We start from the raw sequence: 22,933 nt of genomic DNA, 5'->3' as shown, positions 1-22,933 counted from the left end.
TGACAGCGTAGCATTGTGTGTTTGCTGAGTTACTTTATTCTTGTAACGATATGGATTCAATATGGGGGGGGGTGCTGATTAAAAAACACAACGACGGTTAAAATAAAATGTCGAAATGCAAAACTTTATAAAGATGTCTATGTCGCGTTCAATTTGACTGATAACATAAAGCTATTCGAAAAAGACTGGTGATTTTTTTCGACTCTTTTCTAAAAAGTTAATCTAGAATATATAGATTTTTGCAATGTTTCAGACTAAATATTACATGAGTATGATTGCTGAGTATTTTTTAAAAATACATTTCCAAAAATATATATCATAATATAATTATGAAACATATAATCTCTTAATAATTAAAGTGTTACATTGAGGATGATAACTGTATTATGGCGGCCAAATGTGACGTCATTCATTTCGACCGAGTTACGGCAGAAATAATCGCCTATTATATTTTTGCCCGTTTTTTGATGGAAAATGTTTTTTAATGTTTTGATAGAATCTGAATTTCAAAGTTTTATTTTAAAAATATTAATTGACAAATTATTTAATTATTAATTATTAATACAGTTTAAATATATTACAAATTTAAAAAATATGAACAAATAATAAAATGAAACGTTTTTATATAAATATTTTTCAAATTTACGAATTAGCAAAAAACATAAACAAAAAAAAACAATAAAACCAAACGAATGAAAATATACTACAATTTTTCATTTTTTTTTCATTTTTTTTTATAAAGACTATCATCCTAATAATGACGTATCCAACACAAAACATTGTTGAAAATGGTGTCCATTTATACGACGCCGCCATAAAAATTCCTGTAGATAACTATTTGTTGTTTCTTTTTACACACAGTTTTTTTACTTTACTTAAACTCATTTTGTCTTGATTGTAAGGTTGTCAGGTTATTCAGACACAATTGAATTGGATAAAAATACAATGGGAGGTTGTTTTTTTGCCTTAATATCGGTCGAAATGTGTGACGTCACATTTGACCGCCAGAACACAGTTACCATCTTAAATATAACCTAATTAAGATAAAATAAGTAGAAATACATATATGAATTCACATGGTAAAATTAAGAGCCGGAGAGTGGAAAGAATCAAGCCAGCACCCCTAAAGAAAGGGCTATGTGGCCGAATAACATTTGCATGGATAGCCCCGTCGGCATTCTTCGTCGGGGAGCCTCAAGCATTTAGCAATATACTAACTTCACCTAAAAGAGGAGAGGCAAGGTTTAGGAGTGTTGAACTCCTAAGACTACTTAAGACTAATACCTCAACTCAACAGATTAAAGATCTCCGAAATGGCTCAGTTTCTGCAGGACTTATTGTCAAGAACGAATCCTCGATTGGTATTTTCCAACCAAGATTCTCTAAATAACAGAAGCCTCCACGAGCCTGCGCTGAGATTTCATCGTAATCGCCTCTATGCATAGTGACTGGAAAGTTCATATATTTCCGGAATAGGGTAGGACTTCATCACACCATAATTGTTGATAGCACAAAATAATCATGAAGTATCAAGAAGAATGGAAATAATGATGAGAAAGGATACCACTACTTAAACCTCCATTGAAAGTTATTTGTAACGGGTACGAATTAAGCAGAAAAGGTACTAGAAAGGTTGGGCGACTCACTGTCGCTCAGAATTCAATGAACACTACTTGCTGTTGCTAGTCAACAATAATTGATAATGACTTATGTGAGAACTTACTATATGTAGTCAATTTGATTTAGTTACTACTGTTTCCTACGAACTGAATTGATATAGCCTTCAAACACAATGTCTTTTACTCTATGCACAATACTTCAAGAAAACTACAACACCCTGCTCATATTATATAATATATATAAATATATAGATATGTTTGTAATCTAATTTCTTGTCTTATTAAAACATTTTTAAAATGATATCTCATTTACTTTTCGTGATAAGAATTATGTTAGAGTGATATCCCCTTACAAAATAACGATGACTAGCGATTTTCTGTAATTTACCAACCATCTTGTCTCTCTCTTGGATTAAAGCGGTTCGTAAGAACAACCGTGGACACAAGTTAGCATAGAAAAGAATAATGATATTAGACAATCTTTTTCAATAATTTTCAATTATATTAAGCTTATTTACCAACATTCATGCATATGTGTGCATGTGTGTTCGTACATATACGTAGGTGTGTACGCATATATATAATGACATATACACTATGACATACGAACTAATTTAAGCATACATAGACTGACATCCCTTAGACCATTCCCTTTACATCAAAATGGATATCACACCAAACAAATACAGCAGTCATTAACACTCCTAAATACACACTTTAAGCGTAATAGGCAAAAATTGATCATTTATATGCATAAAAAACTACAATAATTCCGAACAATATTTAATATCCATCACAGCGAGATTTTACAGACAGTCTGTGACACTGACTTCCAAAAATAAATAAATAAAAAAGAAAAGAAAAGAAAGTCTCACCGATCAGTTTTATAAATCTCTTTTTATTTTCTTTCCTAAAGAAGAGATACGATAAGGGACATCAACATCTACCATCTTGTACGATACATTATGTTTTCTACGAACCGCATTGATATAGTCTTCAAGCAAAACTCCTTTCATTATATAATGTACATTATAAATATATACATATATATATAATATATATATATATATATATATATTTTCATAATAAATAGATTATTAGATAAACTTTGGTTACGAAAAGGAAAAGAAAAAACAAAAGGTGTCGATTACTATCTACAGTTAACATTCTGTCCCCATGTTATCAACACTGATGATTCGATAGGATACTTGGTTACGAATTCCGATGAATTAGATAAAAACTTGATAAAAACATTGTATAGGATTACACCGGTTAACAACAAATTTGTTGTTTGCGTTTTTTCAGCTGATTTAGGACAAATCTGATGCATTAAATCCAAAACTCGCATTGGTTTTGCTCAATCAAGTTATATTTCTGAACTATGGCCACAGTTTTTTTTTACGTTTTTTGTCACACGTACGCATGTGTGGAGTATTTTAGAAGAAGTTGGGGAAAGGAAATGCCATGCTGAATAATTGTTTTGATTGCAAATAATTATTTTAATTACAAGAAGTATTCACGTCCGATAATTCTGAGTTATTATGTTGAAAAAGGGATCAATTTGAAGCCATAAAACCTCGAGATCTTAAAAAAAAAAAAAAATTGGTGCGGCATCGTGCTCAGCATTACATGAAGAAGGACTGGCCTGTGTGAGAGAAATTAGTGCCTTGCAAAGAAACGAACGTCATCAACTCTCTGATGGACAGAGACAGAATATTCTTCACAAAGCTGCACATCAAGATCAGCTTTAATCAAGCAGATCATCAATTCTCTAGACAAGGATGGTAACTGCCGGATTTTTTTCAGAATTGACCATAGAGAAGTTGAAATCTGGCATTTTTGACGTTATTTAGATCCAACAGCTCATCAGACACCCAGAGTTCGAATACTCAATGAACGAAGTAGAACTGGAAACGTGGAAGGCATTGCTATGACAGTGAAGAACTTTCTTGGCAACAATAAGGCCAGAAACTACACAGAACTTGTAAACATGTTGACTGTTTTCAGAAATCTGAGCTGCAACATGAGTGTCAAGATGTACTACCTATTTTTACATATACACCGGTTTCCTGCGAACTTAGGTTCAATGAGTGACGAGCAGAATGAGAGATTCAATCAGGATCTGAGTGGGATGAAGAAAAGGTATCAGGGTCGCTGGAACGCAATTATGATTGGTTTATTTGTATTAGAATATGAAGAGAAACCTTTCTACTGCTGAGCGTTCCAGGAGTTCGAAGAAACGGAAGTTTAAGCCCTGAAGTTTGAAAAATGGTAAACCAACATGAAATTTACCTGTACTTACCATTATCATTTTTTACCTGTACTTACCTTGATCATTTTTACCTGTACTAACCATTATCATTTTTACCTGTACTTACCATTATCATTTTTACCTGTACTTACATTTATCATTTTTACCTGTACTTACCTTGATCATTTTTACCTGTACTTACCATTATCATTTTTACCTGTACTTACCATTATCATTTTTACCTGTACTTACATTTATCATTTTTACCTGTACTTACCATTATCATTTTTTACCTCCTGTACTTACATTTATCATTTTTACCTGTACTTACCTTTATCATTTTTACCTGTACTTACCATTATCATTTTTACCTGTACTTACCATTATCATTTTTACCTGTACTTACATTTATCATTTTTACCTGTACTTACCATTATCATTTTTTACCTGTACTTACCTTGATCATTTTTACCTGTACTTACCATTATCATTTTACCTGTACTTACCTTTATCATTTTACCTGTACTTACGTTTATCATTTTTACCTGTACTTACCTTGATCATTTTTACCTGTACTTACCATTATCATTTTTACCTGTACTTACATTTATCATTTTTACCTGTACTTACCTTTATCAATGTCCGCTATTTAGTTCACAGTAATTGATGTTTCTATTAGGTAATCATTATATCTTGTTGGCAAAACATTTTTTTCTCTTGAAAACATATTTTGGATTGTGTGTGTTATAAAAATCAGCTGACAATGGCAAAAAATGTAACTGGTTGTGTCACAATATCTGACTTATTTTCAAATCAATTTAGCATAAATATCTGACATGATGGAAAGAAACGGATGGGATTTCCTGGTTTAGGAAATCAAATCCTAAATCAGTTGTAGAAACCGAGACAACTTTAAAATGTAACAGCTGTTACCTAGTGAAACAATGCCGGTGTAAAGTTTTAATTTTTTTCCATTTTCATTTATTTCGCTAAAAACTTTAATCCCCACATACAAAAACACATAATAATTGAAGAATTTAGTAAAGATTAACACATGTTTTATCAAACTTTCTGATCTATATTGAAACAGCTAATAAATGACCCCACTATTCCGTTCGATGTACAACAACCAAAACTAGTGCAAAATAATGTATTGAAGTTACATTCGTGAAAATACACCCCACTCTCTCACCTCAAAGCAACAAATCTAGATGCAAAAGATATCAACGGGTCATCACCGACGCACACACAGGCACCAACTTCCAGCTTAATCTCCCACTTCTCACTTGCGATAATTCTAATATGGTTAACGTAATATACTAATATGGTTAACGTAATATACTAATATGGTTAACGTAATATACTGCACCAGATACACAAAAAGCAAATACGCTGGGTTCCTCCTATTTTCAACAATCACAAACAAACTGAACCACTAACTTATTATTTTATTATGGACTATTATCCTCATCTTTTTAGTAACCACCTGACGAAGGCCAAAGGAATAGTTGGCCGAAACGTCATAAACAACAACTAAAAAGATGAGGATATTATTCCGCAATAAAAAATAAATCAATACTCATCTCAATAATAAATTCCAATTAAATAATATAAACTAAACCACATTTAAACACTACACAGTAGCCATGCATTAGAACAAATTATTTTTAAAAATTTTCACATCCTACAGACAATAAAAAGAATATTGTTAATAATTAAATCCTGCTCGTAGATGTGAAACTTTTTTAGTATTTGGGTTTTGCTTTGCGCTGAGGAGATGGCCTGTTGTTTTAAATTATAATAAATGAACTATTATTGATTATATGCTATTGGGACCGAAACAATTGTACGCAAGTGGTTACTAATAAAGACCAGTTTATTTTTTTTTTCAAATTAGTAACTATATCAGTGTCAGTTTCTTGTAACGTGGTAAAATACAGGAGATGCACCTACCGTTGCCCGGTATTAAACCTAACGTTAAATTCCTTAAAGAAATAAAAAAAGAGACGAAATTGAAACATGGTTATGCAAATAGTATGTTTTGTTCTAAACAGTTCAATTCTTATAAGAAAAAAAAAAACACGAGTTAAGGTCGAAATCGAAACCTAAAGACAGTATATCAAGTATGATAGGCCAACTTGACACGATCTTTACAAAAAAAAATTCAAACCTACTTATTCTTTACATAATGTAAACGATTCGCGCATGCGCAGTTGTGAGACCGCAAACAAACACAAATCCGATGACTCTTAATTTAGACCCCTTAGCAGCCCTTTTTATCCCGATGGAAACCGAATAAAAAGTTTTCCATATGTTTGAATACACTCTATATAGTAAAGTTCAAGTCTGTAGATCAAAATTTCGTTGAGAATATAGGTTGGGAAGTGTCCTCACACACATTATTCACTTTCAAAGAAATATAGAAATATATGTGTGTGCACGTCTGTATATATATATATATATATATATATATATATATATATATATATATATATATATATATATATAGAGAGAGAGAGAGAGAGAGAGAGAGAGAGGGAGAGTAAATTCTTCTCACGTGTCGATGTTGATTTGTAGGACTTTGAAATTGTTCTTTGTACAGTCCTTGAACTTTTTCCAAGGCTTGTGTTGAGGGCGCTTGCTATTTTCCAGCCCCCCACCTCCCTAAACATTTTTTTGGGGGCAGCCTACAATCTTTAGTTACTCTACAAAGGCCAAAGTGGCGAAAGCTTGTACGTGAAAGTTGTGATGAGCTTCGCAAAAGTATAACTGATGGTCTTAACCATGACACACGGAGCTGGAAATGCGACACTTGTGGACGAGTGCTTTAGTCAATAGCTGGTTACGCCAACCACCTCCTGTGCAGGTCAACTTTGCACCTATTAGTCCGAAGCAAACGAGCTGTTTAATATGCAACAATGTTTTCAAGTCTACTGCTGGTTTGAGAAGAAATGTGATTGTTCATAGGAATACTCTTCAACCACCAGAGGAAGTCAAGTAAGTGGAAATTCTTTCAAGATGTGCAAATCTACGGCAGAATGGCAGCGTCATCTGAGATGGCATAGACGACAAGGTTGGGAGAACTCAATGTGACGGCGATCATCTGGAAAGATGCAGCAATCAATTGGCTGAAAAATGCGAGGCTCACTGTTTGTCTATAAATAAGCGGTTTGAGCACTATAAAAGTGGTGGACGAATGTTTTGTTCAAAATAGACATTTGGCGAGATTATTTGCTCCCGTGGGTCGATCGGTAGAACAGCTGACTATGAACGTGATGGTTCTAGGTTCAGTCATCGGTTTGGGAGAGGTGCTAGTCTACCGGCACTGATGAAACAGGACTATATGTCGATGATTATATATATATATATATATATATATATATATATATATATATATATATATATATATATATTGTGACTATGTAAAGACCAAATTTAAACTTGTTCAAAAACATTCTTTATTTCAGATTGTGAAATTAAAAAATAAAAATGAATGTGTCAGCTGACCGGTTTCGAAGCTCACTCAACAGAGCTAAAATCGAGCTTAATTACATTTGAAAAAGAAAAGGGGGGGAACAATGAATCGGACATGAAAAAGTAGGGAGGAATATATGTATAAAAGGAGGGGGTGGATTAATTATTAAATAGAAACTAGATTAAGCCCTAAGAGATTCTCTTTTTGGTTGCAAAGAGGTCTCAGTCTTGATATATATAGTTTCTAGAATTTTGAGATGGTAAAGAGAGTGCGACTTGCTAAGGATATACTCTGAATTATGGAGAAATTATGTAGGCAGTTTATCCTTGTTTCATAAAATACAATTTATTCGTTATGCTGCAAAAATACACGAACGCAGCCTTTCCAGCTTGAAGTCAAAACACCAGAATAAATTGCAACATTTAAGATTTAAAAAATTTGGTTGCTCGACTAGCCCGAATATTTCTAGAAATGTCCTTAATATCTCTTCCCCGCAGTTGTCCCAACTCGAATTGAATATACTTTCACATGGGTTGGACTTCTGCATTCCACCTTCTAACCCCAAACGCGAAGAGATTTATTCTGAATTCGAAGTCTTTTTTGCTCAATTAGCAAGACTTTCCCCTGTTTCCGATAGTAAGGTTAGTAACCTTAAGGCGAAGTTGAATGATATTGCTCATTCATATGCAGGTACACCAGTCTCGTTTAGTGAATCCAAATGGCGAAATGAAAATTTCCGTGTTATCAAAACACTACGCCAGAATAAATCTCTTACTATCACTAAACCGGACAAAGGTTCTGGTGTTGTTATACTTGACCACCAGGATTATATCAATAAAATGATGACAATTCTCAATGACACCTCTAAATTTGTACAGCTAGGTCCGGTAGAGACACACGACTCTACTGTATCTATTGAATCTATATTCCAAAGACGTCTGGTTAAATGGGCGAAGAGTGGAGCTATTTCTTCCTCCATTTCTGATTTAATCAGACCGATTGGTTCATTACGTCCCCATCTCTATGGTTTACCCAAAACTCATAAGAGTGGGGTACCTTTAAGACCGATATTATCCATGATAGGTTCCGCCCAACACAAAGTAGCCAAATGGCTTACTAATATTTTAGAACCAGATTTGGAAGAGTATAGTTCTTTTTGCATTAAAGATTCTTTTTCTTTTGCTTAATTTATGCGGAATTATACTCAGACTGACAAATTTATGTGTTCTTTTGATATTGAAAGCCTATTTACCTGCGTTCCACTCTCAGAGACTATTGATATATGTGCCGATGCCCTTTATCGCAGTCAACTCCCAACTCCCCTTATTCCTGAGAATATTTTTGTGGAACTTATGGAATTCGCCACAATGTCGGTCGAATTCAGTTTTTATAACATTATGTACAGGCAGATAGATGGTGTTTCGATGGGTTCTCCCCTGGGATCAGCTCTGGCAAATATTTTCATAGGTTTCCACGAAAAGAGTCTTTTATCTGGCTTTCAAAAACCAGATCTTTATTTTCGTTATGTTGACGACACTTTTTGTCTGTTCAACAATGAAACGGAAGCAGATACCTTTTTTGCATCCCTTAATAATATTCACCCAGTTCTAAAATTTACTATAGGAAAGGAAAGTAATTCTTCCCTTCTTTTTCTAGATGTACTGGTTTGTAAAACACCTTCCTTTTTTTTTACTTCCATCTCCCGTAAACCCACATTCACTGGTCTTTATACACGCTGGGACTCTTTTTGCCCCACCAAACAAAAATATAATCTTATCAACACTCTTATCCATAGAGCTTGTATGATATGTTAAGAGAACAAATTAAATGATGAAGTCAAATTTATTACCAAGACTCTTTGCAATAATGGTTTTCCATTGCAAATCGTGGAATCTACAATTAGAAATAAAATTTCTAATTTCAATAAAATTAAAAAGGCATCTGTCGACAAATATCCTATCTATCTACGCCTACCTTGGCTAGGTAATATTAGTGAAAGATTTGCCAAGCAAATTTCTTCTGTCGTACAACAATGTTACTTTGCATCAAATACCCGTGTTGTTTTTTCTTGTAAACCCATTTTATCTTCAATTTGTAAAGACGTTCTTCTCCCCATAACAATTCCATTATTTATTTATTTAAATGTAGCATCATATAAATAATCATATTTGCGCTTCGAATTTTAGTGCGGACTTATTTTCCATCCTTAGCAAGTCGCACTCTCTTTATCATCTCAAAATTCTAGAAACTATATATATTAAGACTCTGAGACCTTCTCTTTGCAAACAAAAAGAGAATCTCTTATAATCTAGTTTCTATTTAATAATTAATCCCCCTTTTTTATACATATATTCCCCCTACTTTTTCATCTCCGATTCATTGTTCCCCCTTTTCTTTTTAAAACGTAATAAAGCTCGATTTTAACTCTGTTGAGCGAGCTTCGAAACCGGTCAGCTGACACATTCATTTTTATTTTTTAATTTCACAATCTTAAATAAATAATGTTTTTGAACAAGTTTAAATTTGGTCTTTACATAGTCACAATATATATATATATATATATATATATATATATATATATATATATATATATATATATGCATATATATATGTGTATATATATATATATATATATATTGGAGAAGTTTAAATTTGGTCTTTACATAGCCATAATAAAATTTTGTACCTCGCAATATATATATATATATATATATATATATATATATAGTAATTTATAAAATATATATGGCGCTTAATCGCCATATATTTTTTATAAATTACTAACTAGCTCTACTTACGTATTGAGCACTTTTGAAGTAAATACTTAAAGTTTACGCACAAATCTATACTTTCGTATATTGAATTTATGTGAGTAAATGAAGTAGTTATATATATATATATATATATATATATATATATATATATATATATATATATATATATATATATAGTGTGTGTGTGTGTGTGTGTGTGTGTGTGTGTACAAGACAATGCTGCGGTGTGCTTGACGCATAGTGCATAGTGTATGTATAGGTTTTTAGCTTAAAAGACTGTTATGGGCATCAGGTGAATTTCAAGAATGTTTGGCTGAAAAACGAGATGATAATAGATGAATCAATCTATTGTAATAGTTTATTTTCTAGTCACTGCTTTCATTTGATCTGCAATGAATTGTGTGTTATATCGTGTCTATTCTTTCTTATATTTGTCTTGTATTTCGAGATTCATTACTCCTTTTCAAAATAAGTTTATATCGTATCCTCGTGTGTGTCATGTGTTGGTAAATGATGGTTATATATAGACATGAATTCATAGTATCGCTGAGAAAACTGGAAGTATTTATCTATATATTTTTGTTTTGATTTTAATTAATTAATTGTTTTAAAAAATTATTTAAGTTAATATTGTTTATACTTGTTCATTTTACTTTTACTTTTCCTTTGTCTCTCATTTATTTATTTATTATTAATTTTGTTTAGATTGAAGTTATTTTATGCAAGGTAGATGATAGTTGTTGCATAGTTAGTAGTATAAAAAACGGTGTTTCGTAATCGTCGACTGATTTTATTGTGTCTGTATGCGTGTGTTTATATTATAAGCTTATTTAGTATATATATTTAAAGTAGTTCACTTTTTTTATTCTTTAATATCTTTTATTATTTAAAATATATAACTACTCTCGTTTTTATTAAATTTTATTATTATTTTACTGTCCCATATGTCTGTGTCTATGGTTAAAAAGAATGGTATTAAATGTGTATGAACGTTTAGTGTAATTAATGTATCGAATTGTAAATGCTATATATGCAGTTTCTTAATGAAAGCATATGACAGAGGAAGGGTTTTGGATGTGGCTTAGGTCTATTTATGAATATAGATTCTGCAACATTAAAGTTACCTACAATCCATCCATTTGCAATTGTTCTCATTTTAATGTTTTTGTTAGAGCTGCGGCATATGGTGAGTTTTTTTTTTATAGGACCAGGATTCTCGTGTATGTAAGTCTTTTTACTCGTATGTGTAGTGGCCTCGCCGTATTATCGATGTAGAAGTGTGATACATTGCGTATATGCGATTGTATATAACCGTTTTTCTCTTAAAGCAATATTTTTATTAATAGCTTTGAAAAAAAGACGCGGCCCTCTTTTTCTTTCTGTTACATGCTGCCCGAAACTCCCATACCTCACTATTAATTATTTTCATGCGTTTTTGTTCGAGTCTTTATTTTCAGAATTACCGTTTTGCAAATTTCTGTCTATTATATTTTCTTGTATCGTAACTGACAAGTCGACTGTCTGTTTGTCTTTTTATTTTACCTAATTTAGATGTAAATTGAAACTACTTGAAAATATCGGTTATCTTAATCAGAGCGGAAACTTTACACCAGCTTGGATGATGCAACTATCTTGTCCAGGGTTAATATAATTAAACCAATGTGATCAGATATCAGGTGCTCGTCATCACAATCACCTGTGTGGGCCTAGCGTAGAAATTTGGTATTTCTCTGGGGCTACGCTAAAGTGCACTTACTCACTAATACGCATGAAACTCAACCCCCTATAACTAAGAAAAATACAATTTTGACTTAAATTAATAGTCAAAGTGAATTTTTAAAAACCTACCGTAATTCATTCAGAATTGATATAAACTACAGAAAGGTTGACTTATGAAACTAATCGAATTCCTTCACATACATACAAACACACACACACACATACACTAACACACACACACACAGATATATATATATATATATATATATATATATATATATATATATATATATATATATATATATATCTATTCTCCTGTGGATTTGTTTTTTGTGTATTGATATTCATATTAAAAAAAACTATTTCTATTTATTTATTTTTTGTTTACCTGGCACAAAGTCGATTTTTAATGTGGAGGGAAACCAACTCCCCAAAAGGGACACTGGTTAATAACAAAAATAAAAAAAATGTATCAGTCATGAAGAACCCCTCCTCCATCACAAAATGAAGTGCGGCACCAGAACAGATGCTACATCTCGATCTTAGCCCAAGCGCCAAGAAAGAAAAAAAGGCAACCATTCGTCTATTTATTTAGTTATTTATTTGCTTCCTCAATGAGCAAATTAGGCACGAGGCCGTTTTTAAATGTGGAGAGCGAGGGGAGGGGGACCAGTTCCCCCGAAAGAGAACTGGATAGTGACAATTGGTATGAAGGGTTTTCCCTACATTGACCAATAGTCTGATATGTGGAGTTACCCCCACATAGGGTCTTTGATTGCAGCATTTGCCGGAACAGTTACTACACTTTGATAACAGAAAAAAGATCTTGGCCCGAAGGCCAAGAAAGAAAGATGTGAACCTTTTGTCTATTTATTTAGTTATTTATTTGCTTCTCCACTGAGCAAATTAAGTACAAGGCCGTTTTTTAATGTGGGGAGTGATGGGAGAGGACCAGTTCCCTCTCAGCGGAACTGGATAGTTTCCCCTACATTGACCAAAACTGATTGCTCAAGAGCAATGGTCTTATATGTGGGCTTGCCCCCACATATTACTTTGATTGATGTCTTCAAGTCCAATGTTTACAAATTCCTAATGAACCACCACCTTAAGTAAACACTTCATCAAATCTCCACACTAACGTAATGTACTTGCAATAACCCTTATCCCTGAGTGGCTTCCGGGTCTTGATAAGTGGTGATCACTGTGTAAAAAAAAAAAAAAAAATTGCAGTATCTGCCGGAACAGATAATACACTTTGATAACAGAAGGCCAATAAGAAAAAAGTTGAACCTCTTTTCTATTTATTTAAAAAGAAAATACAACTTTGTTATATATGGTTCGTGGAATTGCATTCACTAGCAAAATATCTAGCTAATTTGCATATTCTTTTAAGCATTCATTTTAATTAATTCCCTACTAGCTTTTTCGGTTTTCTTATCGGAGATTCATCTTCAATTAACTATTACCTACGATTATATTAATTCAAATATTCTACATAATTTATACTTGTATAATATTTGCGTAAAAAGTTTATAGTAAACACAAAACTCTTTCCATATATATTTATCTATACGTAAATATTTTTGTTTAAAAAACTTTGCCTACCAAACTCCTGAGTCAGTGTTTTGTCTACAAACATGAAACTTCATGTAAATGTATTTGAACCCATGCAGAATTTTATATTTGGATTTCAACCCGGGAAAATCGGTACAAAAGTGGAAATTAACAAAATAATGAAATTTGTCAGGTGAAGGTCGAATGACAGCATTACGAATATGCACGCATAACGTAGTAGCTATTGATTCATGTTTTAATTTTTAGCTCTGCAGCAGACATGTCTTAATAGCTCAGTCATTAACGGCAGAGGAAAAATAAATCGTAAGCTGAACAGTTTAGTTTCGATTCTCGGTGGTGCCGCATGAGTCATTTTTTTTAAAACATTTTAAATCATTACTACATATTGGGCCCAACATAATATAATAATAAATACAAAATCAAAACATCATATTTAAGCGTATTTTACAACCGGGCAATGCCGGGCGCCCTGCTAGTACATATATATTCGCGATGATACAATTAAAATATTTTTCCCGATTCCGATACAGTTCTCGATTCTATTTTAAATTCACGATTCCGATACGATTCTTTTCTAAATTTCGATTCCGATTCCTTTATAACCTTTAAATATTGAGCTATAGAGTTTCTGTATTCTTATTTATTTTAGTCTGATTAAAAACCTAAGTAATATATGTAAATGTAAAAATTAACTTGTGGCGATGTTCTATAGATTTTTGTTTTGTCGGTAGTTTAAAATAGATAAATATTTATTTTTTTTTGTCATTAGTGCCACTATAGAAATTTTAGTTTGGGTAAACACACACACACACACACACACACACACACACACACACACACACACACACACACACACACACAAAACGTCTTTAGCATTAGAAAATAGCCACATATTTTTCCAATTCCGATCCACCCATAGGTTTCGATTTTTTCAATTCCCAATCGTCCCAACAGTAATATATATATATATATATATATATATATATATATATATATATATATATCTGTATGTATATATATATATATATATATATATATATATATATATATATATATATAGGGTGTCCCAAAAGAAGCTGACGGATTTTAAATTTAAATTCAACTAAAAGTACCACCTTACAATAAATATCGACTCTTGATGGTGTAATGACTCATGATGACTTCAGTAGGGTTATATATATATATATATATATATATATATATATATATATATATATATATATATATTAGCAGAAGTACTCGTCGTTGACCGTTGACTGGGTTCAAAAACAGCCTAAGGAAAATGGACTGTGATTGATGAAAGTATGGTAGGTTGTGAAAAGGGGCGTGTTGTAAAGAGATAGGTTTTGATACTCAAAGATTTTACCCTAAGCAAAATATGATGAAAGTAAAGATAATTTTCGCGAAAATATATTTTTTATATCAACTTTGTTTCCATTCGTAGCCAAGAGTGACCAACAAAATCTTTCCTTACAAAGAGAAAATGTTATATATATAATAATATAAATATTCCATATAATTATTCTTTCGGGTAGTCGTTTGTTGGCTTTTCTGCTAAACACTCTCACTAAATGATATCGACGAAACATTTTTTAAAAATAATGAAGCTTTACTTACTTTAGTAAAATAATCCGAAACAGCAAAATGGGATATTAAAAATGTAAACACGTAATTACTTTAGCTTTTTAAAGCAAAGAATCGATATAAATATGAATAAGAAGAAAATGGTGCCCTTTTCAAGCAGAACAGCTTCGTTTCAGTTTTACAGTATTGAACGATGTAGTATTGCGCCGTCGGATTCAGGGTTGTACTATTGTAATTGTTCTATCTTTAAGAGCATATCCGAGAAAATAGACCACATCCTGTCTGTACATCCCTCGCCTTACATCCGCATCTGTGGTGACTTCAACGTCCATAACGTGGAATGGCTGACCCACTAAAATAAGACAGACGATGAGGGGAGGTTTTGTCATGAATTTACCATTTCTTATAACCTCACTCAGATTGTTCGCGAACCCACCCGATACACCCGGTCAATATGCAAGCCTCCTAGACCTTTTTCTCTCAACTTCCCCTGAGCTATGTTCATGTTCCGTTCATTCTCCTCTAGGATCCTCCGACCACTCCGTCGTATCAGTTAAGATAAAAACGAAATATAATAAGTCCCCAGACGTACCCCTCCACCGTACTGTATACCGATACTCTATGGCTGACTGGGATAGCTTCCGTACATTCATATATGATTTACCTCTGCACTCCAGGTTTAAAAAGGAAGTGTCCTCTATAGTATCAGATCTGACCGAATGGTTAATTGTAGGCATAGACCAATTCATACCATCTAAAACATTCCAACAAAAACCTAACAGCCAGCCATGGTTCTCCCCAGAATGTGCTGCTGCTATCGCGCACAGAAATCATTTTTTCCATAGCTACCAACGTAATAGATGCACTGAGACTAAAGCTGCTTTCAGGACTGCCAGCAACCAGTGTAAAAGAGTAATAAAAAATGCAGGAGAGCTATATGCCCAGTCTGTTAAATCCAAGGTAGCTGATCAGCGGCTTGGTTCCCACCAGTTTTGGCAAATAACAAATAGGATCCTGAACAGAAGTTTGCATTCTATCCCAACCATTATCAATGACCCAGAGGTCATCTCGTCAGCATCAGACAAGGCCAAACTATTTGCTAAGAACTTTGCAGCTAATTCTACCCTATGCGACGAAGGCCATCAACTCCCCATATTTCCTCCTATAACACAGAACACACTACGTAACATACAAATATCTGTGCATGAGGTCGCCAAGCTAAGCAAGAACCTTGATTCCAGTAAAGCAACTGGCCCTGACGGCATCCCAATTATAGTGTTAAAAAAGCTTCAACCAGAACTTTCTCCCATACTTACGAAACTGTTTAAGCGCTTCCTTAAGGAAAAGTGCTTTCCGACTCTCTGGAAGACCTCATAAGTTTGCCCTGTATTTAAGAATTCAGGTGATAAGTCATCCCCCTCTCAGTACAGACCAATAAGTCTCCTGTGTGTTATGAGTAAGTTGCTGGAATCCATATTAAATAGAGAAGTAGTCAACCACCTCAACAGAAACAACCTTCTTAGTGACACACAATATGGTTTCCGCTCTGCAAGATCTATCACAGATGTGCTGACGGTTATATCTCACAGGATTAGTGAATCTCTTGACCAAGGCTTCCTTTCTATCGCAATTGCTCTTGACATATCAAAGGCCTTCGATAAGGTATGGCATAAAGGTCTACTTCAGAAGATTTCCAACTACGGTATAATTGGAAATGTTTTCTCAATCATTAAATCATTTCTCTCCTATAGGCTCATAAGAGTAGTGGTCGATGGACAAAAATCAGAGGCCTGCAGTATTAATGCTGGTGTCCCTCAGGGGTCCATCCTGGGCCCAACTCTCTTCCTGATCTACATCAATGACCTCCCTAAACACATACTTAAATCATTCGTTAACATCTATGCTGATGACACGACCATCTATGGCAACACATAAAAGGCTGTAAATGACAAAAGTCTCTCTGATTCTCTCTCGTCTGATTTCGAGCGCGTGGTTCCGTGGGGGAAGACGTGGCTGGTTACCTTTAATGCATCTAAAACCAAACTCCTATCCTTACATCATCAACGCTCTGATCCCCATCTGGCATCAATTGGGATGGATCGCTCTCGTCTGGGAGAGGCCCCGTGTTTTGACAAGCTTCTGGGTTTGACCTTTACTCCTGATCTGAAATGGAACACGAACATCAAGTCTGTTGCCAAGGTCGCTGGAAAGATGGTGGGATCCTTCTACCGCTCCAGAAGATATCTCACTACTGATGCAATTCTCTATCTATATAAAAGCCAAGTACGTCCAAGGATGGAATACTGCTGCCATATCTGGGCAGGAGTTATCTTCCCTGCAACCTTTCTCCCACAGAAGAGACGTTGCGAGCCTATCCTTGTTTTATCGTTATTTCCATGGCAGGTGCTCGTCTGAACTCCAATCTCTGGTCGCCCCTCACCAATCTTTCACGAAAAATACCCGTCTAGCTGAATCCACAGAGAAAAACTTTCCCCACTCTTTATCTGTGCCTAAATCAAAACGTAGATTCCATGAACAAAGCTTCCTTCTTAGAACTGCACGCCTGTGGAACTCCGTTCCGTCTGCCTGCTTCCCACCTGACTACAACTTGGATGTTTTCAAGTCCAATGTTAACAAATTCCTAATGAACCGCCCCCTTAATTAAAGACTTCATCAAATCTCCACACTAACGTAATGTACTTGCAATAACCCTTATCCCTGAGTGGCTTCCGGGCCTTGATAAGTGGTGACCACTGTGTAAAAAAAATGTAAAGAACACGCAGAAAGGGTTGTAATCAAATGAATTCCTTTTAGTACTCTAAGAAAAAAATCTTAAACAGATATATAAATATAAATAAAAAGGTTATGTAAATGTTTTTACAAAGACACGTAATCAAGTGAGCAGAATTTTTCCTCGTTTTGACACGATGACAAGTAAGGTTCTTATTTTTTATTATTTATCTATTTATCTAGTTTCAAAAGAGTGCCACGTGCAAGTTGAGAAGGGGGGAAAACAGAGTTATGCAAAATTTGGGTCGAGAATTGTCTAAAGTTCCGACTTTTTGTTTTGGCTTTCACTTTAATAAGAACGTGAATTTATGAGGTGAATTTATTCGACACAATATGATTCAAGTAAAAAAAATAAATAAAAGCTAACGTGAATTAAGATTAAACTTAAGGTGTTATTGTGGACCCTCACCCCTTTTAAAAAACCTTGTTACACTTTGTGACATATTTACATTTTATGGAGGCCAGGCGCGAACGAACACCCAAGAATTTTATTATACCATATTTCTTCAAACTAAAACATAATTATCAAAGTATACTTACGCAAATAGATATGAAAAGTCTTTGTTAAAGTTTGTGCCATATTTCCATGGAGTACAGGCGCGAACGTAGACCCCACAATTTTATTATACCATCCCTATTCTAGTTAAAACGTACTTATCAAAGTATTCTTATGTATATCTATATCAAAAAAATCTTGTAAACGTTTTTTTTTCATTTTTTATTTCCATACTTTGGGGACCAGGCGCGAACGCAGACCCCACAATTTTTATGAACCACCGTTCTGCCAGATCAAACATACCCATTCTTGATCCTCGATACATCTGCTATCATTATATGTAATCATTTTTTTTAAATAGTCAACCATATAGGAGCCTATTCGTGACCACACACACACACGCACACACACAGACGTCAGCTTTATATTATAGATTTATCTATATTTATACACACACACACATACATACATATATATATATAATTACTTTTATTTGTTAAATACGTTTATGTGCATAAAAAAGGATAATTAAGTAAATAACACTTCTTTACGATGTTTAACTATTTAAAAATAAAATTATCTCAAAGAATAATTGAACAACTTAGTAATAGTTGAGTGTAAGTGTTGCAGAATTAGATCCCGAGGTTCTCACTCTGGCATGAATAACAGATTAATTAAGAGGTTCCTTAAGTGAGCGATGAAGTCCTTAACTATTAACGAGTCTGAAATCAGAGTATGGTCTCAGTAGTTGGCGGAAGTCGATAAATTACGCCAGTTCCATCAGAAGATAACGTGTTCTTCTGTAGCTAGATTTGACATAATACGCGAGTAGTTTAATCTCGCTCCAAAAATTTAGTGTAATCTGGATAGAGTTATAAAGTGATACTAGTAGGTTTATATGCTTCTTTCTTTGTTAAATAAATTTCTCTTTCACTTTTTGCAATATTGAGTAAATCTGTAGCGAAAAAATAATGAAATTACAAAGCCCTGTTCTTGACTTTTCTGGTTCCTCTGGGGAGACACGACAAAAAAAAAAAAAAAAAACGAGAAGGTGCATTAAACCCGAGATTGCTATAATGTAATGGGTCGAGCGACCGCATAATTGTCAACAACAAAGAGAAGTGTTAAATCAACTGCCACATATGATATGTTGAATTACGAACTTTAGTGACTATAGTTTTTCTGTTTCATTTTATGTGTATTCATGTATCTCCCTCTTTCCTCCTTTTTCATTCTGCCTCGTATTTTTCACTACGAGGTAGAAGATTTTGCAGTTGGAAGTTTGTTCATGGCAGTCGGTCCGTAGCTAAACCGACTTTAGAATAATTAATTTGGAAGCTGAAATGTAAAAGTAAATTATACATATTTTATGTATAAGATATGTTTTTTTTTCGACCCTTTTATTTAAGCGTTCAACTTAAACTGATTGTCATATCCCAGATAATTAATTCTCTGAGGAAAAATAATAACGCCAAAAATCCTACCATACACCTGTCATCAACAGACATGATTAACTGCTTCATTTAAAACGAGATGTAACTATCGTATCCCTCTCCCCCGGGGGCTGTTCATGTAGCGACAGGACATTACAGCCTCTTCAGAAACGCCTCTAAGTCGCGGAAACATTAAGTTACACTATCCGTTAAGCATAAACCGGCATAGTGCTACCGTGGATCCTGTGAATTCGCATGCATCTACATCCGCGCATCCGAGCTATGAAACATTCATGATAATTGATCACTTATTAGCAGACTAAAAAAATTAACATCATCAGCAATTAACTTATCAGTATCAGGAGTTTTTGATAATAGGTGACACTGTTTTTTTTTTCACAAAGTGACTTCAATTCTTAACGTTATGAGGTAAGTTGTGAAGCAATGAAAAGGTATGCCGTTATTTTGACGACACGAACACGATAGTAGGAAGCGTAATTAATAACGGTCTCTTGTGTTTCTTTAGCTTGTTACGACACACCTTGTCATTGTATCTAATGTGCGATGGAAACGAACTTTGCAATCTGTAAAAGTGTCGTCCGTGTCCCAATTTCGTAATATGGATCAGAGGTCCAGCAAGAAACGTAAACAAAAAAGAAAATCTGATAATTGCCTGCAATAAACTGTCCTGATATCTATTATGTTTGTTTTTTGTTCTATGTTCTTTTTGTGTGTCGGTGTAATCTAAGTTATGAGTAGACGTATTCATACCTTAATTAATAATACTCTTACCTTTGTTCTTCTCACCTTCCGTGCCCGAAATCTACAAACAAACGTTGCTGTCTTGTATATAATCTATGATAGTAGATATTCAGGTTGCATTTACTGAACTCTTCGTTGGCCAGTGTTCTTGGAGTCTGTACGTATTACAAGCGTTAGAAAAAGGAATTGTAAACGTCATTACTTGAGATGGACGAAGAAAACTTAAGGTGAATAGCACTTTTCTTATTCTTCTATACAAAATATAAAAAAACATTCTAAACCTATGATTAAAGGTGGCGAATTTATATATATATATATATATATATATATATATTTATATTATATATATATATATATATATGTGTGTGTGTGTAGGTGTGTGTGTGTGTTTTATTATATATTTATAAATATATATAAATATATATTTATAATATAAATATATAAAATAAAACACACACATGTATATATAATATGAGTTTTAGTATTTCAACAGTGTTCGATACATCAAGAAATATTAGTAGGTGTATAAAATATACTCATAACAAACGAAATACACAGGAAAAATTTTTTTTCATTCATAGGTGTTAGTCTGGCTAACTGCAGAAAAGATTTATTTTCGTATATATATATATATATATATACACATATATATTTATATATATATATATATATATATAAAAGAGTGATATATATATATATATATAACGAGTCAAATATATAGATATTGAAGTGAATACATGAATTTTTTTCCGTATTGACCCTTACCTTGTATATATATATATATATATATATATATATATATATATATATATATATATATATTTACACACACATGCATATATATATAAAGCTTTACTCATTTATTCACGAAATAAAAGATCGCAATATGTATAGATGTATTAATTATATTATTAACATTAATTATAGATTGCAAGTCAAAAACTCTAATGTATATCAGCCAATCTTTAAAAAGAACATATCCACAGAAAACCCTTTACCACAAAAACATTTCACTATTCCTTATAATATAATATTATATAATTGTATATATGTTATATAATAATTTTACTACTATTCTAACGCTAATGTATGAATGACTTCGTACGGATTTAAATCGTTGAGGTACGAAATAAATACGCATATTGCTGACTTATAACTTGTATAAGTCGACTTTCCGTAGAATAATTCATAAAGCACCAAAGGGAACCCATCTATATCAGTTATGAAGCATAAGCGGGGAGAATTTACACACACACACGCACACACACACACACACACACACACACATAATGTTTTGGGATTCGGATCATGCGACTGGTTTTAACTGTTATCTCTACATTGATGATTACGCAAGGATAGAACGTATACGTTCATAGATAATAATTACAAAAGAACAACAACAACAAAAAACAACAACAACAACAACAACAACAACAACAACAACAACACAACAACAACAACAACAACAATAATAATAATAATAATAATAATAATGATAATAATAATAATAATGATAATAATAATAATAATAATAATAATAATAATAATAATAAGTTTTTAGGAACTCATTTGAAAAGTGTTATCTCCGTTTAGCCTGCTGTCTCGCTTCTTGGAATAAAACACAATGTTTTGTGTAGCTTGTTTGTCACAACCACCGCCACGTATTATTGCACGTTGACTGTATTCTAAAATTCATATCTACGACATATGTGTTAAGAGATTTCTTTTGTATAAATGAAAATAGTCAGTCTTTTTGCATCAATATCAATATCACTCATAAGAAAAATATAGAAGTAATAAGACTAATTATGTTGCAATCAAAATTCATATTCATGCCTGTAGCACATGTAAATTATGCGGCAACGCTTGCTAAGTAAGTCTTTCTCTAAACGCCTACGGAAATATTAAACACGGCGAGAGGGGACGAGGGAAATAGATAGATAGCTGAGTGGGAAATGTGTGACTTGTTCGATTAATTATAAATTTTTAAAATGTTTTTCGAACATAACTCAATCCCAGAGTTAAGATATATTTTAACGTATATTTCGCATGATTTAAGTATAAATGAAAAGCCTTTAAGAAATAAAGTTTATACCAACAGAACAGTCGACGAATACTAAACAAAGATGAATCACATTTGCATATCGATAAGAATTAGAAAAAACAAATTTCCCTTTTCTCATGGCCGTTGGGTTGACCGAATGTTAAAAATCGTAAATTAAATGTGATTTGGATCTGGGTTTCGAATCCTGTAACTGGTGGAATAATCAGTTTCCACACTGATGATTCTCAAAAACAATGAAATACATGTGTATGTGAATAAGAATTTGAATACATATATATCATAACAGTATATTGTTTAGAATCCAATAGGTTCTGTAAACCTGGAGTAATATAAATATATAGTAATCCCATAAAGCTCAATACAATCAAGATAGAAAATAGAGCTTCTTAA

The 22,933-nt window shown here is 33.1% G+C and overlaps 1 protein-coding gene across 6 annotated transcripts in view; it reads left to right on the top strand.

The window, feature by feature from the left end:
* LOC145258261 (sulfate transporter-like) overlaps positions 1 to 22,933 on the top strand; it is a 292,022-nt gene that overhangs the window by 128,882 nt on the left and 140,207 nt on the right. For 2 of the 6 annotated variants that reach the window (XM_080116248.1, XM_080116256.1), the window contains exon 1: positions 20,554 to 20,705. The exons of the other annotated variants lie outside the window; for them this stretch is intronic. In XM_080116248.1, coding sequence (XP_079972374.1) covers positions 20,686 to 20,705 — 20 coding nt within the window. In that variant the 5' untranslated portion in view covers positions 20,554 to 20,685. Of the gene's footprint in view, positions 1 to 20,553; positions 20,706 to 22,933 lie in introns of those variants that run through there. 6 annotated transcript variants of the gene reach the window in all.

The sequence above is a fragment of the Euprymna scolopes genome, chromosome 3 (assembly GCF_053919585.1).
Source record: "Euprymna scolopes isolate OS-2025 chromosome 3, ASM5391958v1, whole genome shotgun sequence".
In the NCBI taxonomy this organism is placed as follows: domain Eukaryota; kingdom Metazoa; phylum Mollusca; class Cephalopoda; order Sepiida; family Sepiolidae; genus Euprymna; species Euprymna scolopes.
The sequence above is the reverse complement of the archived record's forward strand: the minus strand, read 5'-3'. Positions and strand labels throughout refer to the sequence as shown.